Source organism: Amblyomma americanum, chromosome 2, assembly GCF_052857255.1.
Source record: "Amblyomma americanum isolate KBUSLIRL-KWMA chromosome 2, ASM5285725v1, whole genome shotgun sequence".
Lineage (NCBI taxonomy): Eukaryota > Metazoa > Arthropoda > Arachnida > Ixodida > Ixodidae > Amblyomma > Amblyomma americanum.
In genome coordinates this window covers 94115033-94130169 of record NC_135498.1, presented here as the reverse complement: position 1 = coordinate 94130169, position 15137 = coordinate 94115033, and the positions used below count along the sequence as shown (strand labels likewise).

General features: G+C 47.4%; 1 protein-coding gene across 1 annotated transcript in view; it reads left to right on the top strand.

Annotated features, from left to right (window-relative positions):
• LOC144118824 (neprilysin-1-like) overlaps positions 1-14545 on the top strand; it is a 29206-nt gene extending 14661 nt beyond the window's left edge. The window contains exons 10-19 of the mRNA XM_077651626.1: positions 377-475; positions 1711-1788; positions 3151-3263; positions 3914-3972; positions 6931-6982; positions 7633-7700; positions 8314-8444; positions 10180-10245; positions 13418-13494; positions 14443-14545. Coding sequence (XP_077507752.1) covers positions 377-475; positions 1711-1788; positions 3151-3263; positions 3914-3972; positions 6931-6982; positions 7633-7700; positions 8314-8444; positions 10180-10245; positions 13418-13494; positions 14443-14542 — 843 coding nt within the window. The 3' untranslated portion in view covers positions 14543-14545. The remainder of the gene's footprint in view (positions 1-376; positions 476-1710; positions 1789-3150; positions 3264-3913; positions 3973-6930; positions 6983-7632; positions 7701-8313; positions 8445-10179; positions 10246-13417; positions 13495-14442) is intronic.
• The last annotated feature ends 592 nt before the right edge of the window (positions 14546-15137 follow it).

Sequence of the window (15137 nt, the reverse complement as noted above, 5' to 3'; positions counted from 1 at the left end):
CAGACCAGGGGAAAGCTTGTACCCATTGTATCAACGGTGGGTACCCGGCGTCATTGGGGATCGAAGCTCGCACCTCTCGCATGGGAGGCGGATGCTTTACCACTAGACCACCTCTGCGGTGTAATTGCGCTCGTTTACGTGGATCCCTGATTACATAGCGGGTGCGTAAAATTTTCAAAGAGAAGTTTCAAAGGTTTTCGAATGAAACTCTGTGAATTCCAAACCGTATAAACCGTAGGTTAAAGAGATCTTCATCCTGATAAAATTAACCTTTCTAGCTCGCAATCTCTGTAGGCCACACGATTGGCTATTGTTATTTTACCTGCCTGACTTTCAAGATCGGCGAATTTCCTCATTCCATTTTCTTCTTTCTTAGGTTTACGACATGGCCGAGGAACTGCGGCAGGCGTTCAACGTCCTCATCGACCTGAATAACTGGATGGACCCGGAAACTAAGGAGCGGGCGATGGTCAAGGTGGGCACCTCCCCCGTTGCTATGCGTAGAGCAGGACGAGCCAATTCCTTTCACTAACTTGTTCACGAGTACGTCCCGCTCAGTTTGTCGGTTAAATTTTTCGATTACGTGAGAATATTTGGCTGCGAGATTTGCCGGCATCGAAGGGCATTGCAAGACCTACAATCTTAAGACTCCGGCCTTACCACTGTAAGACGATGTCTTTTCGCTGTGAACTGCTATGTAAATGCCAGAATGTCAGAGCCACAAGTTTCCGAGCAGGAGGGCGATAAGGCAACACCACTTTTAATTCTAAGTTTTTTGAAGCCGCCTTAAAGCTGAGGGAATCAGCAATCGCGGCTATTTCAGTGATGCTGCAGAACTGGTGCATGTTCCTGGCTTGAAGAATTAATTTAACCTGGAATAATTATATCATCAGTTATTATAACGTGCCCGTAGTTTCCTCGTAAGTCCAAATAATAAATGCTTTCTTATGTCCAGTTCTCGGAAAACGCACGTTTATCTTCTTCATCATGACCTAAAGACTGCCTACAACTTTTCCATTGGAATAAAAAATTATTACCTTATAAAGAATGACACACTTTGAATTCATACTTTCATTCTTTTTTTTTTCTAGTCGTCTGATATTATTTGCATGTAGCAGAAACCTGATACCTTGATTTATTTATAGATTTATAAATTTGCGTCTATTCTAAAAGTGTTTTGTGATTAAAAGTGTGCACTGAAATCATTTTATCCTCCTCTCGTGTGTTGCACCCTTGTGATGTTTTGTAAATAGTTAACAACTATTTTCCTCTAGCTTTTTGTGATGCCTTAATTTTTGTGTAAGTTCTATGCGTTTTGTTTGATCTGTAAGTTTTTAGTTTATATAATCTGTAATATATGTGTTTCTTTTGTTGATGCTCTTACAAGTGTTGAGAGTGATGTATAGCCTTTTTTTTTACTAACTTGCTTACTTTATTTTGGTATATTGTTGCCTGCATGCTTGTATACATTTTCTCTATTGGACCCGTTACTAGCCGTTGGCTATGGGTCCGAGCAGTGTTTGCGTACAATTGTAAAGCAACAAAGATCAATAAATCAATCAATCAATCAATCAATCCTTGTTTTGTGCGCTGAAACCCATCATACCGCACTTTGACAGATATGTTGCATGCGTATGTGAAATTGACGGTCTAACATTCAGTTTATATTGTGTACTGCCTGCGTCCTTTTTATTTGGTGGTTAATTCCAGCTCTCTCGCCTTCAACTGAACATTGGATTCCCGCCATGGATAAGAAGCGATCGCGATTTGGATGAATACTACAAAGAAGTGAGTCAAAATTGCGAGTTAACTTGCGAACAAACAAAAACTGGAGGGAACACTTATGCTCCGCCTTAAGGTTATGACACGATGGCGTAATGAGTTAGTTCCCACATATGCAGAAGGTAATTCTCTACTTTAAATTCATACATCCCTGGGAGTCCCTATACCGCTGATGGCGCAGTTGTGCAGCGGTTAAGCGATGCCCCAGTGCCCTGCGACGGCAGATGCTCTCAGAGGTGGGCCTTGTGTGGCGCAGGTTGCTCTTCTCGAGCGACCAATCATTAATTTAACTCCCGCCTGCCACGGTGGGCAGATTGTGATGATGCCGCAAGGTCGCGTGACCTAGATTGCCCACCTGTGTCCTAGGTTGCTCTCTGGGGACCCCCTTCGAGAGCCATATGGCCGTAATTTTTCTCTCACAACGCCGATACCAACGCCGAAAATGCCGCCACCGGATTTTCTGGACAACGGCACCTTTAACGCTATCGCGTTAATACACAAATTAAGCTTCGCGTGTTTGTGCAAGATGAGTGTAAGTAGGCTCGTAGCTAAAACACGCGCACAATCAGACACAGTGATGTTTGCTTTATACTAATATTATAAGTGTCTATAAATAGCCTTGGTAGATGACAATGATGAAAAGACTTCGGTTCAGTTGAAATGTCGGCCGTCATGGAAGCATCTTGCAACCAGGACCTACAGAAGCTCATGCAAGCATGCAGGAAAATGTCTGCAGGCACTGCACATCGATCTAGGGCCGGGAAGCCGGACATAATCTTGCTCACTGGAGCGATTCTTCCATGTCATCGCCAGGGAAACTGTCAGCTCCTACAGCTCCTGCAGCTAATGCAGCTGATGCCGGTGGAAATAGTGAGGCCTGGAGGGAGTATGCCGGTGGCGATAGCTGCAGAAATGGTGGAGGTGGCGAAGCAGTACCGGGGGTTGTGCTTCCTGAACACATTAATATAGATGGGTTGACCATAAGGCGACTTGAACAAAGCTCCACGAGGGAGGAGGAAGGACTAAACTGAAAGATCGCGACAGACCTCCACTACTTGTCAGACGGAGGGCCTCCGGAGCAGGCTTTAATGCAGCTTTCAAGAATTAGGCGCTCCACATGATGAAGGCGGTCGAAATTTCATGAGGATGATGATATGATAAATGTTCACAGATGATGTTCATGCACAATGCTTCTAATACCTATAACAGTGCATCTTACAGCCGAGTGACCACAGTCTTCACCCGTCGGTTCTTTCTGCCGCTAATCTATGCTAGGATCTTCTGTAGGCAGTGATTGGGCAACGAGTTGCAGTGACTCGACTTCCGCGATGTCACTCATTTAACTTGCATCTCTCTTTGCTTTTGCAGCTTCCTGACCTCAGAAAGGAAGACTTCTTTGAAAGCGTTCTTCACGCGAAGAGGATTTACTACCGCATCCTCTACGGTCGACTGAGACAATCCAAGAGAGCTCAGGATTTCGGGTACGTATGACTAAACCCCATATCAATTTCAGTCTAGACATCTTGCAATCAGCAAATCACTAGTGAACGCGACACTCTGCAGAGGCTGGTTAAGGTTTTCCTGTATCAAACTAGCACGGCCAATGGTGAGGCACTCCACAGAGCTTATCGTTTTATGCCCGCGGGCTCATCAAATCCTCCATATATTCGGAAAAAGATGTTTATGTTACATTATTTTATGTGATTTAAAAGTTGTGAACTTACGCGTACGTACGTGACTCAAGTATGTCGGTGATGGATTTCATTGGTGTAATAAAACCTGCAATTTCAGCGGAGATGGCATACAGCGAGCACACAAGATGCCACTACGGCTCTCAGTTTAGCAGAGTGGCTTCAATGACGATGTGGAAGCAAGTGTGAAGGCCTTCATCGTTGTCTTGGCTTTTTAGATTACTGTGTCCAACCACAGACAGAACGCTGATGTTACTGCACTCATCCACAGAGAGAACTTTGCATCCCCTTTGCTTGGTTTCATCCAAATATAACTCGTCTGATCGATAACGAAACTGTGTGCTGCAGTGTGCGAGTGGCTTGACTCAGAGTAGCTTGCTACATCCTACGAAATGTAGGTTATCTTCATGACGCTTTTCTTTGTCTAAATCTTATTTCAGGTGGCTTCCGTCTGATCCCACATCGACAATGCACTACAGCTTAGTCGGAAACTACCTGTGTGAGTGACTCCACATGTTCCGTGAATGCTGAGCTCTCCTGAATAAGACTGCTTGATCACTGCTATTTTATTTGTGTGTACAGTGTGAGACTGATATTATTGATTGTACACCCCCCACGAAAACTCTTCAGGGCATTGCATTCACTGTAGTTGAATGAATGTCCCTTAAATGATCCGCTACTCGGAGCATTCAAAGTACACGTCAAGCGCAAGCTTCTCTACCGAGAGAAGAAACCTTCTAGCATTTTGAGGCCCTTCGGTCTTTAATGGCGCCGTGGTGGCTCAGTTATGCAGCACAAGCAAAAAGCCTTTGGCCTGAAGACTTTTGACCAACACTGTGCATGCATGCTGATGTAGAAGTACACGTCTATAGAGCTTCGGTCAAAAGTCTGCAGTCCATGGGGCTTGCTCTTCAGCAGCAGAACTGGCGCTTGCGGCAGTTTTGAACCTCACAAAAAACCAAATGGTCTTCCTACCTCCCTTAAAGGGGCCCCGAAACACATTTTCAGTGCATTGTTTTGCCTGTTGGTTGCATAGAATGAGTTATAGTGATGCTATTAGCGTCGGTTGTACCGCGTATACTGTGGTTTTTAATATTTTAATTAGCTCGCAAAAATCAAATTTGTGGCGCTGATGGTGTCCCCTTCCAGTGGCGGTTTTTATCAACGGATATGACATCACTTAGAGCGAGCTTGATGATTGGACTAAGAGTAAATTTACTGCAAATTGCGTTAATAACTAGAGATACGTTTTGTCAAGTTTTTGTGTTTAATATATTACATTAACAAAACCAACTTGTTTGCTCTAGATAAAAGCACTGTAAATCAAGTAAAACAAAAACACACCACCAGAGGCACTGGCTACTTTTCGCATCTAAGGACTTTGCGCCTCTCTGTAAACATCCTATGACCTAGCACTAAACACTTATGGCTACTCTCTATCTGAGAGCGGCTTTGCGGAATCGATCCGATCGAGCCATTGCACTCTATAAGCATTCGTTTCGGTCCCAAGGAAGGATGCGTTCGTTTCACATTTAGCAGGCAGCGCGCATCGTCAGCTTGTGGAGGATCACCGGGCGGTGGCGCCAGATGGCGCCACGTTCCCAACAACAGCGCGCTCTCCTTGCTCGCCGTGGCCAACCAGTGCGCTAGGGGCGATGGTTGGCGGTAAGCAGTAGCGGTACGCGCTATGCTAAATGTGTCCGATATCTTGCGCTGGCTGTCACCGTCGCAGTTTCTCGCGCTCGAGTTCGGATTCATGAGTAAGGGAGCGTCACTGATGAGTGTTCCCTTCTGCGCCATCGACGTGACGGTGAAGCATCGCTGGGTCAGCTGGGCGTTCACATGGTTGTTGTAACCATACAAACGGCGCTGCCAGCCTTGGTATGAACGAGTTACAGAGAACAGGCAACCATGGAGTGCAAACTTCCGCCACGTGCTATGATAGCCTATATTGATTGGTCGCACGTGGTGTCGTCATTGGGAGGGTGTAATCGGAATGGGAAGCTGCGCGAAAATCGAGTTGAGGGCAGCCTTTTTTTGCTTGTATTTTGAAATTTCTTCATTGAATAACTCCCGTTCCTATGCATCGATTCTCGTAATTGTTTTGAGTCAGCATATGTGTGACATAAATAATCCATCTGAAGCGTAACCGGCATCCATTCAAGCGGTGTTTCGCAGCCCCTTTAAGTTTGACCAAAGCTGTAAATTGAGAAATACACATTGTAGGAGCCTTCCATAGATCATCATCTTTCACTTGTACATACCATCGCGAACACCCCAGTGCTCCACCTCTGGCACGCGCCTCGGGTTCGCCAATAGAATAAACACCAGGCACGGTCGTCTTCCCGTTTGGGCCTAGCCTTTCTTGAAAAGCGTCTAGGCCTAGCCTTCCATCGCAATACGCAGTACTCTCAGCCGTCTTTATTACATTTAAAAAAACATCTAATGTGTGTATGCGGAAAATTTTCGCGCATGCGGTTCTTATTACGAAAATTGTATGAGAGGTACGATGGAGAGGAGCTACGCCAACTAACCCCCGGTAGCGGGCAGCCTGATTGGCGGCAAGGTGTGGTGCCCCACCTAAGGGCCCGTTACACCTTTTAGAAGCCACCAATCGCTTGATACGGTTTTCCTGCGAACCATGCCCCATGCCCTAAACTCTGTATTTCGTAATCATGTGCCAAGTCATATGCGATTAGGGAAGGAATAAAGGCGTTTGCACTAACGTGTCTGAGCCCGTTTTGTCTAATATACTCGTACATAATATACATAAGTGTTATGACTGCTTTTCGTGGCTCTAAAAAAATGTAAAACGCTCGTCAAGTGGCTTCGTCATGCATTCTCAGTGAGTGCAGCACTCCTTTATTCACAATTCCACTGCACCGAAGTTTCTCCAAACTTTCGCGCTGGCAACGATTTCAGCTTCCTTTTTTTCTGTTTTAAAGATAGAGTAGATTAAATGGGTAGGCAGATGTCTTCAAGGGCATTCGTTTACTGTTTTCTTTTTGGAAATCTGGTGCAAATATAACGCCCTCTTTAGATAAGCACCTACAAAACAGTGTGCACAAATCCGTATCAACAATTTGCGCTTGATGTGCATACTTGTTGACTAAACGAAACGCTCCACATTTTATAGTGTGCAAAGACTGCTTTCCCTGTATGATTCCTCTTAAGTGTCAATGTATACAGATGCATACAACTAAACACTGATCTAGTGGTGGAATTAGCCAAGGTATTAAATTAACGTAGGCTACGGCAGTTAAAAGCGAGCCTCATTTCATTTCGAGAATGACGCAGTGCAGCGGAATCGAACAGTTAGAGACTTAAGTCACTCGGCTGCTCTACGAACGAATCTAGGGTGAATGAATGAATGAATTCGCTCTTTTTGCATTTGCTTGTTTGTCGAACACATCTGGTCGGATCACCAACTGTAAAAGCGAACTATATTTTTTTTCAGTGCTGCCACTCGAGTACATCCAGTTCCCGTTTTTTCTCGTCGACATGCCGCCGTAAGCTTGGCACCGCAGTGGTGTCTTCTTCAGATGTCTTTAGTCAAATTCTTCGCCAGCTTGATAGACAAACGATAAGAAATTGTTTAGTTTTGCACTTGACCTTTAGTATCCCTTCATATTTAGCCACGGCAAGTTGCTTGTAGCACAAATATATTTTTATTTATCTCCAAGCGCTGCACCGAGATCTGTAATGGGGATCGTAGTTTAGCGTTCTTCATTAGATGCGACCCTCTACGATTCCATCATTTACGCAAGTGTAAATACACAGGCGTCTTTGATTTCGGCTTCCATCATAATGTTGCTCGGCCTTTTCTGCAAACTGGTATTGAGCAGCACAACACCATATCGCAATTCACCACGGCTGGTCACGAGGATCTCTACCTAGTGATTTATTACAACGGTCAGTGCCGCAGGCCGCGGCTCTCAGCTCATTTCGATAACGGGGCCCGTGAAACGCTGTAAGTATCGTGCTGTGGTATACTCGGGTTCCTGTATTCTGTGCTTACGGTCTTCAGTGTGCACTTAAGCATTGTTGACACTTCGATTCGTCGAATGATCGCTTTTGCGATTGCTCGCTTCGCACATTATAGATGGAACTTACCAGTTTGACTCAGTGACGGACACATCCCCTTTGTCACTCCACGCAGGCCAATTAACTTCGGCGCCCTGGGGACTATACTGGCCCAGCAAATAGTCTACGGCTTCGGAGAGCAAGGTGGGAAAATGATACTGGTCGCTTGATTTATTCCTGTTTTGTTCCCTTCTGCAATGCCGTCTAACTGAAAGCGGTAAAATGAAAAGGAGGGAGCGGAACTAGACGCAATTCGAAGGCCCGCTCAAAGGTGATCAGTCGAAACTCGCACCTTTGGTGACTGGCACATTGGTACGGTATCAGCGAGCATGTGCGAAAGCGCTCGTTTACCACAGAGGTTTTTCTTTAGAAGGTTCGTGACTCACATGCCCGACAGAGCAGTCTTCATTCTTTTGTTTTGCTATTTTCCGTGTCCAACAGACAAAATGCAGCTAGTGGAGATTCAGTTCTATCAACGCTATGCCCTGCTCTTGCTCTATATGTTATGAGCCAGAAACCTAGCTCCAAGATTTTGAAAGCAGCCATGACCATCAGAATAAAGATTACGTCGGAAGCCCTGGTTTCACCGATGCCCAGATTTCAGTTCACGGGAAGAATTGGCTTGAAGGGTTTCATATGGCGCAGGCAGCACATGCGTATTGCAATGAGCTCCTCTCAATAACGCATTAGCTTCTAACTTGTTTTACCTCCTCCTCCTCTTTTCAAACCTCCTCCCTTCTTTTTCTCTTCTGGCCAGGGTCTCTGTACGACGAGTACGGCAAGCTCTCCGAGTGGTGGTCTCGCGATACGCGCCGCAAATACTCGCCGGGCGTACGCTGCCTGCTGGAGCAGTACGACGCCTTCACCGACCCCATCACCGGGCAGAACGTACGCACCGCAGCCGTTCTCTGGCGTAGCATCCATTGATCGCACATCGACGCATGCCTACGAGGGAAGCAGTCTGGTCCAACAGAAAGAAAAAACTTCGCTAGTGCTTCTTCACGAGCTGGAAGCGTTAGGAATGTGATTATTGCATGTTGGGGTTGTCGCCGCTGTGGGTTGCATAAGGCGCGAACAAGACCGCGAAATCGTCGTCCTGGATGCCACACTGGGGCTCGATTACTGATATGTCCCCCCTCCCCCGTTTGAAAGGGGTACGGCCTAATCCGCCTATCAATTATTCCATTATGCATTACGCTCTGTATTCGAGGAAACAGAATCAAGCACCTGCGTACAACCTTGATTTCGTCTTCGCACACCCAGTATGTACTGTAAATAATATTAAGAACGTACTTAATTATTACTCGCTTGTACACCCGAATTGCTTATGGGATGTTGCTGCAGCGGAGAAAAAAGCATTCGCCTAGTCCAGTGAACTAACACCGAAATGAACGTCACTTCAACCAACTTTTTCTGTTTAACGAACTTTAACGAAATCAGCTGCCGAATCCCTGTTGTAGCCGTGGAAACTAATTTCAGCGCACCGCAACTTTTGGTCCAGCGAGCACTGATCATTTGGAAGCACTAATAACATACTGCTTTCGGGTCAGAATCGTTCATTTCAATAGACATGTAGCAATCTTAACCCGCAATATTCCGAAACTGCGGAGTTCATGAAACTTCACAGCGCCGTACTTTGGCTTGCAAAGCTTTGGGGCTCCATGTCTGCTCCAGTCTGCTGCGGCAACGCAGCTGCATTCTAGCTTGACGAGTAGATGAACGTATTCGCTAGAGCACTTACCTCACTTCAGCTACAAAATCATTAATGTATATATACAATTCTAAAGTGTTTGCCATTCATTGGACGATTGTTTCCAAAAGGTGCATAAAAACACGAAGTTGGTGAAGGTGGACAGAAAACTGCAGCAGAAAATTACTGCACGCGACCAAAACTGCAAATTACCGATCGCCAAGTATCAAGACTGTCAAGTACTACATCCGTAGTGCATGGCATAGGGAGAGGTCGGTCAGATGGTTCTTGATAATCACAAAGTGAACAAGGGAGGGTAAGCTTCAGGGTGGCTTTGCAACGCTTCGACGAGAGGACTTGTCTTCGTCCGGGCATCGCTATAGAGTTTTGTACGTTGCGAAATAAGTGCTTTGGAACAATTCGTGTTCTAGAAATATACCTCGATTCAAGACAGTGTTTGCGTGTTAATTCATCTCGATAAAATCAACTTTCACTTAAACGAACACTTCCTCATAATCCGCAGAAGTTCGTTCAAGTGGTATTTCAATGTAGTCGTCGCCGTCTAGTCGTCCGTGCGCACTGTTATCCCCGCACGTCGGCCTGAAGTCACGTTCTTTTGTCATTTGAGCGGCGTAGTGTGCAACATAACCTGTAGCGTACATCGTCGCGCGTTTGAACAACATCCCTTTCTTTGTAGATCAACAACTCCTGGTGTGGTAAATCAAGAACACAGAAGTCATTCCTTGCCGAGGCACTAATAAGCGTCTACTAACGTTAGTGTCGACTCAAATTAATCGCATAGAGATTCATGAGCCATTGCTTAACGATGAGCTCGGCTTCTCGGACATACTTTGTCATTGTAGTGAAAAGTGCTGGGCAGCAAAAACCTTCATGTTGTGCTGATATTCTTCCATCCTTTTTTTTTGCTTTCAGCTCGACATAAACGCCACGAGGGAGACCGGGGTGTCCGACAATGCGGGCATCAGACTGGCCTTTAAGGTAGTACAAGCACGGACTGCCTTAGTGAGCGTGGGGGGACGCAGCTGCCAGACTTGTTAAACAACCATTAATTCGTCTTCGCTTTGTTTATTTGTGTCACCAAACCCAGGCGTTCCGTGTGTACCAGATGAAGTACGAGGAGCGTTACTCACTGTACACCATACCTGGCACAGAGCCCCGAAGCATGGAGCAGATCTTCTTCATCGCTTACGCCCTGGTACGTGACCCTATAGGACGACGCAAGACGCTTCGCGTTTTGCAAACCAAAAACGAAACAGTGGTTTCCATCTAACAACATCTTTATTGCGCCCTTAGAGCTCCTTACGGTTCCAAGTGACCAAGGTTAATTTTGGCCCGCTACTGATCCGGAGTTCCCGGGTTCGAGCCCGACCGCAGCGGCCGCGTTTCGATGGAGGCGAAAAGAAAAAGGCATCCGTGTGCTGTGCGATGTCAGTGCACGTTAAAGATCCCTAGGTAGTCGAAATTATTCCGGAGCCCTCCATAACGGCATCTGTTTCTTCCTGTCTTTCACTCCCTTCTTCATCCCTTCGCTTACGGCGCGGTTCATGTGTCCGCCTATATAAGTGAGGCAGATACTGCGCCATTTTCTTTCCCCCAAACCAATTTTCAATTTCCTGCTGTTGCAGCGTTGGTTCAAACGCTGGGAAATGAAGTGGCTTCGACAAGTTTTCTCTCCTCGAGACTCTATAGCTTTGTCATTAAGCGATGGGATTGAGAGATAATCCTTTGAATGAAAATTTGAGCTGACCTCTTCCCGAGGAGCGTTGCATGTTTTGATACATTCGGTGACGCTCTTCACCGGCGACGCTCTTCGGTAGAAGAACGAGGAGCGGCAGTTTCCATTCACCAACTCCTGTAGCCCGGACCTCGCGTTATCGACACCTTTGTGGTTTTTTTCAAAATGAAGGACCATCTTCAGGGTTTGCACTTCGCGTCTAGGCAAAACACGCTGCATTGTGCCGTTGTCGTCGTCAGCAGCTGCCGCTCGAATTCTCGTACACGATGTCACACGGAGACTATCCGTCGGGGGCTACAAAGAACCGCCGCTATAGCGGAGACTGCTTCAGAAGAGGACGAGCGTCTGAGAAAGAGGCCATATTAATTTGAAAGTATTTCCATAACTTAGAGAAGTAACAGCCGAAGCTAGATACAAAACTTGTTGAACACGCCTCGTATGCGGCTTACACTTACTAAGGGCGCAATGTCGCGCCACTTGGTCAGGTCTGCACACCCAGAAGTTCTGAAGACGCGCATTTTTCAACGGGAAGTTTTTACCGGCACAAATGTTTCATGCGTTGTAAGATTCCACCTATAACAATCAATATATCCTCACATGTCCCCTCGGCAGGCTTGCACGTTTTTGCCCTCATTTGCTTCCTTTTTAAAGCATCCTCATCACTTAAATCTGAACAGCCTGTATAGCATATTATGTATATGGGTTCTAAGACCACTTGAACCCTGATAACCCCTCCCCAATGCGGCGTTTGTAGCAGCTAATGTCGGTGCAAGCACCAAGAAAATGGCTAAACAGTTCAGAGAAAAAATGTATATACTTCCAGAATTTCTCCCCTTACCCTGAGCGGAGTGTCCACGAGAACTGTAAGAACCCCAGTGTAATGAGAATGTCCGTTCCAAAGCGTACCTAGGCCACGTTGCCATAGGTAGCCGACAGACAGAGACAGACAGACAGACATACGGCAGACAGACAGACAGACAGACAGACAGACAGACAGACAGACAGACAGACGGACGGACGGACGGACGGACGGACGGACGGACGGACGGACGGACGGACGGACAGACAGACAGACAGACAGACAGACAGACAGACAGACAGACAGACAGACAGACAGACAGACAGACAGACAGACGGACGGACGGACGGACGGACGGACGGACGGACGGACGGACGGACGGACGGACGGACGGACGGACGGACGGACGGACGGACGGACGGACGGACGGACGGACGGACGGACGGACGGACGGACGGACGGACGGACGGACGGACGGACGGACGGACGGACGGACGGACGGACGGACGGACGGACGGACGGACGGACGGACGGACAGACAGACAGACAGACAGACAGACAGACAGACAGACAGACAGACAGACAGACAGACAGACAGACAGACAGACAGACAGACAGACAGACAGACAGACAGACAGACAGACAGACAGACAGACAGACAGACAGACAGACAGACAGACAGACAGACAGACAGACAGACAGACAGACAGACAGACAGACAGACAGACAGACAGACAGACAGACAGACAGACAGACAGACAGACAGACAGACAGACAGACAGACAGACAGACAGACAGACAGACGGACGGACGGACGGACGGACGGACGGACGGACGGACGGACGGACGGACGGACGGACGGACGGACGGACGGACGGACGGACGGACGGACGGACGGACGGACGGACGGACGGACGGACGGACGGACGGACGGACGGACGGACGGACGGACAGGACGGACGGACGGACAGGACGGACAGGACGGACAGACGAACAGACAGACGGACGTTCTATCATTTGTTCTCTGTCTTGCTTCTCCCTTGTCTGCGCCTTCTCCGCCGGGCCACATTGCTCCCGAGAACTTTACGATCACTACGCACTACAGCGGCGGCGCTGTCTATGAGAAACTCGACCATACCGCTAACGTTGTACAAAGGCAATGATCGCTGTGAGCTGAATGGATCTTTTTGTTGCTTCAAGCTGCTTTGGAGCTATAGTCCAACTTCTCTCTGGACGGGGTGGCAAATGATGGTGTTACACAAATGGTCAGGTCTTTGTGGGTGGTCCTGGGATTAGAGTGGGCCTGGTCAGCCTTCATATTCCATTGTGGCCGCTTTATGGAGAAAGAGCAGAGGTCTAGGGCCAGCAGAAATACCCCTAACCTTTCTTCACCCCGATGAGGAGAAATATATCGGTCAATTTTTTCTGACATTTCCATTTCCCTCTTACAGAACGCGCGTATTCTAGAACCCTTTTTCCGTGTGCTTTTCTTAACTAATCACACTACACTTCTCATTTTTGATGGGTTCATACTGTGCCCACACAAAGCAGAAAAGGGTCTCGAATCATGCAGAATAACCTTGTGGTGTTTTCTTTCGTTTTCTTTCCGCCCGCAGTCCAGGTGCGAAGTAACGCGCAAGCATTCCATTTACCATTTCCTGCGCCCAAGAGAGCAGGCACCCAATCGCTTCAGGTAAGGAGGCACGCCACTAAGTGACACACTGTCACATGGACATTGACATAGTGCAGGACCCTACAACATGCTCTTTACATAGGACCGTATACTAGTGCTCACCACAACTGCGATGAGCCCAGAAACAGCGCATGGAAGTTGCCACTATAGGAGGCGGACTGCTTCCAGGTCATGGCGTATGTTTGTGGCGCAGGTTGATCTTCGCCTTGAGGGCGCATGCCACCAGCTAGGATTTCGAACAGGCTTAGCCGGTGTAATGCGCGGTAGCCAATTTGTGGGCGCCTTCTAAAATTCCCGCTTCAACATCTAGGCCGGCGTATGTCTGCTGGCGTTGTTCTTTCCCTTGGGGCTTCTATGGAGAGACGGATTCATGGATAACTCTTGGAGGGGGCAGTCTGGGGGGAAGGAGGAGGAGGAACTTCATTTTCAGAAAAAAAACTTAAGGTCCTCAACGTTGGGCTTCAACTTCTCCAAGAGTCTGTGGGCCTGGGCCTCACGGAGAGAGCTCTGTCAACTAGCCATGCTTTGGCCAGCTGGTTGAGCAGCTCGCAGAGCGGCCTCCATTGAGGGGGGGGGGGGGGATGCTTTTTGCAGACCACGGTATCCTGAATAGTGTGCTTAGTCAAAAATGAAAGCTAGTTTCGTTAATGACGTACGCAAGGGCCGGTTGTCTGAGCCCTTAAAAAAGACTTGCAAACCTGCATTCAAAGTGAGCACGCACTGGTCTGGGTAACGGAAGATCATAAATGGCGGTACGTATAATGGCGGCGTTTACTTAAACCCCGTGTCCTCTGAATGCGATAGATGCATGCCATGCCTCTGTGTGCACTCAAAACAAAGATTTCTTTTCACAAAAGTCGAAGTTTAAATTATACGCCTTCTCACTTGTTTATTTGTTCGATAGTTCATTCATTGATTCCCTTAACTTTCCCGTCTTCTTTTCCGCAGGACTCTGATTCCCCTGATGAACTTCGAGAGGTTCTCGAGCGCATTCGGTTGCAAGACTGGAACCATAATGAGCCCCGACCAGAAGTGTCTCGTCTGGTAGCTGCACGACACGCAACCAGGAGGCGTTGACTACGTTAGCATAGCAATACAAATAGGCAGATTGAAGGCAGGTTTTTTTTCAATTAATTAATGGCATACTTGGGCACGGAGCATATAGTGAACAACTCACGACTTGCATCCACGACGCATAGAAAAAAATTCACAGAGACATCTCAGTAAATTTACATTGCCATTGCGATAGCATAAAAAGCTGTTGATGCGTTTACCTGAAGTGACGTCACTTCCGACCTGGTGATGTCCCTTCCAGCTAATGGGTGACTCCAGTCTCCTCCACCCAATCAGTGAATCCATCTTCCGACGACTCATTTTCTTCCTGATGAGGCTTCTATAAAGATATCGCATTGAAAAAAACGGCTGTGTTTTAGCTCTGGTTAAACCTGGAGTGACGCGATAGCTACAGCTGGCCGAGTGGAACTTGCTCAGTCGAATTGCAAAGTAAGTCTTTCGCCGCTCCATTTCGCTGGGTGTTCCTCCATCTTCGTCCATGCTAGCGCAATGTAGCTATCGCTAAAAAATCAGCGGCGACCACTGCATGATGCTATTTCTGTCCACTTAAACAGAGGCGGCCGAATGAC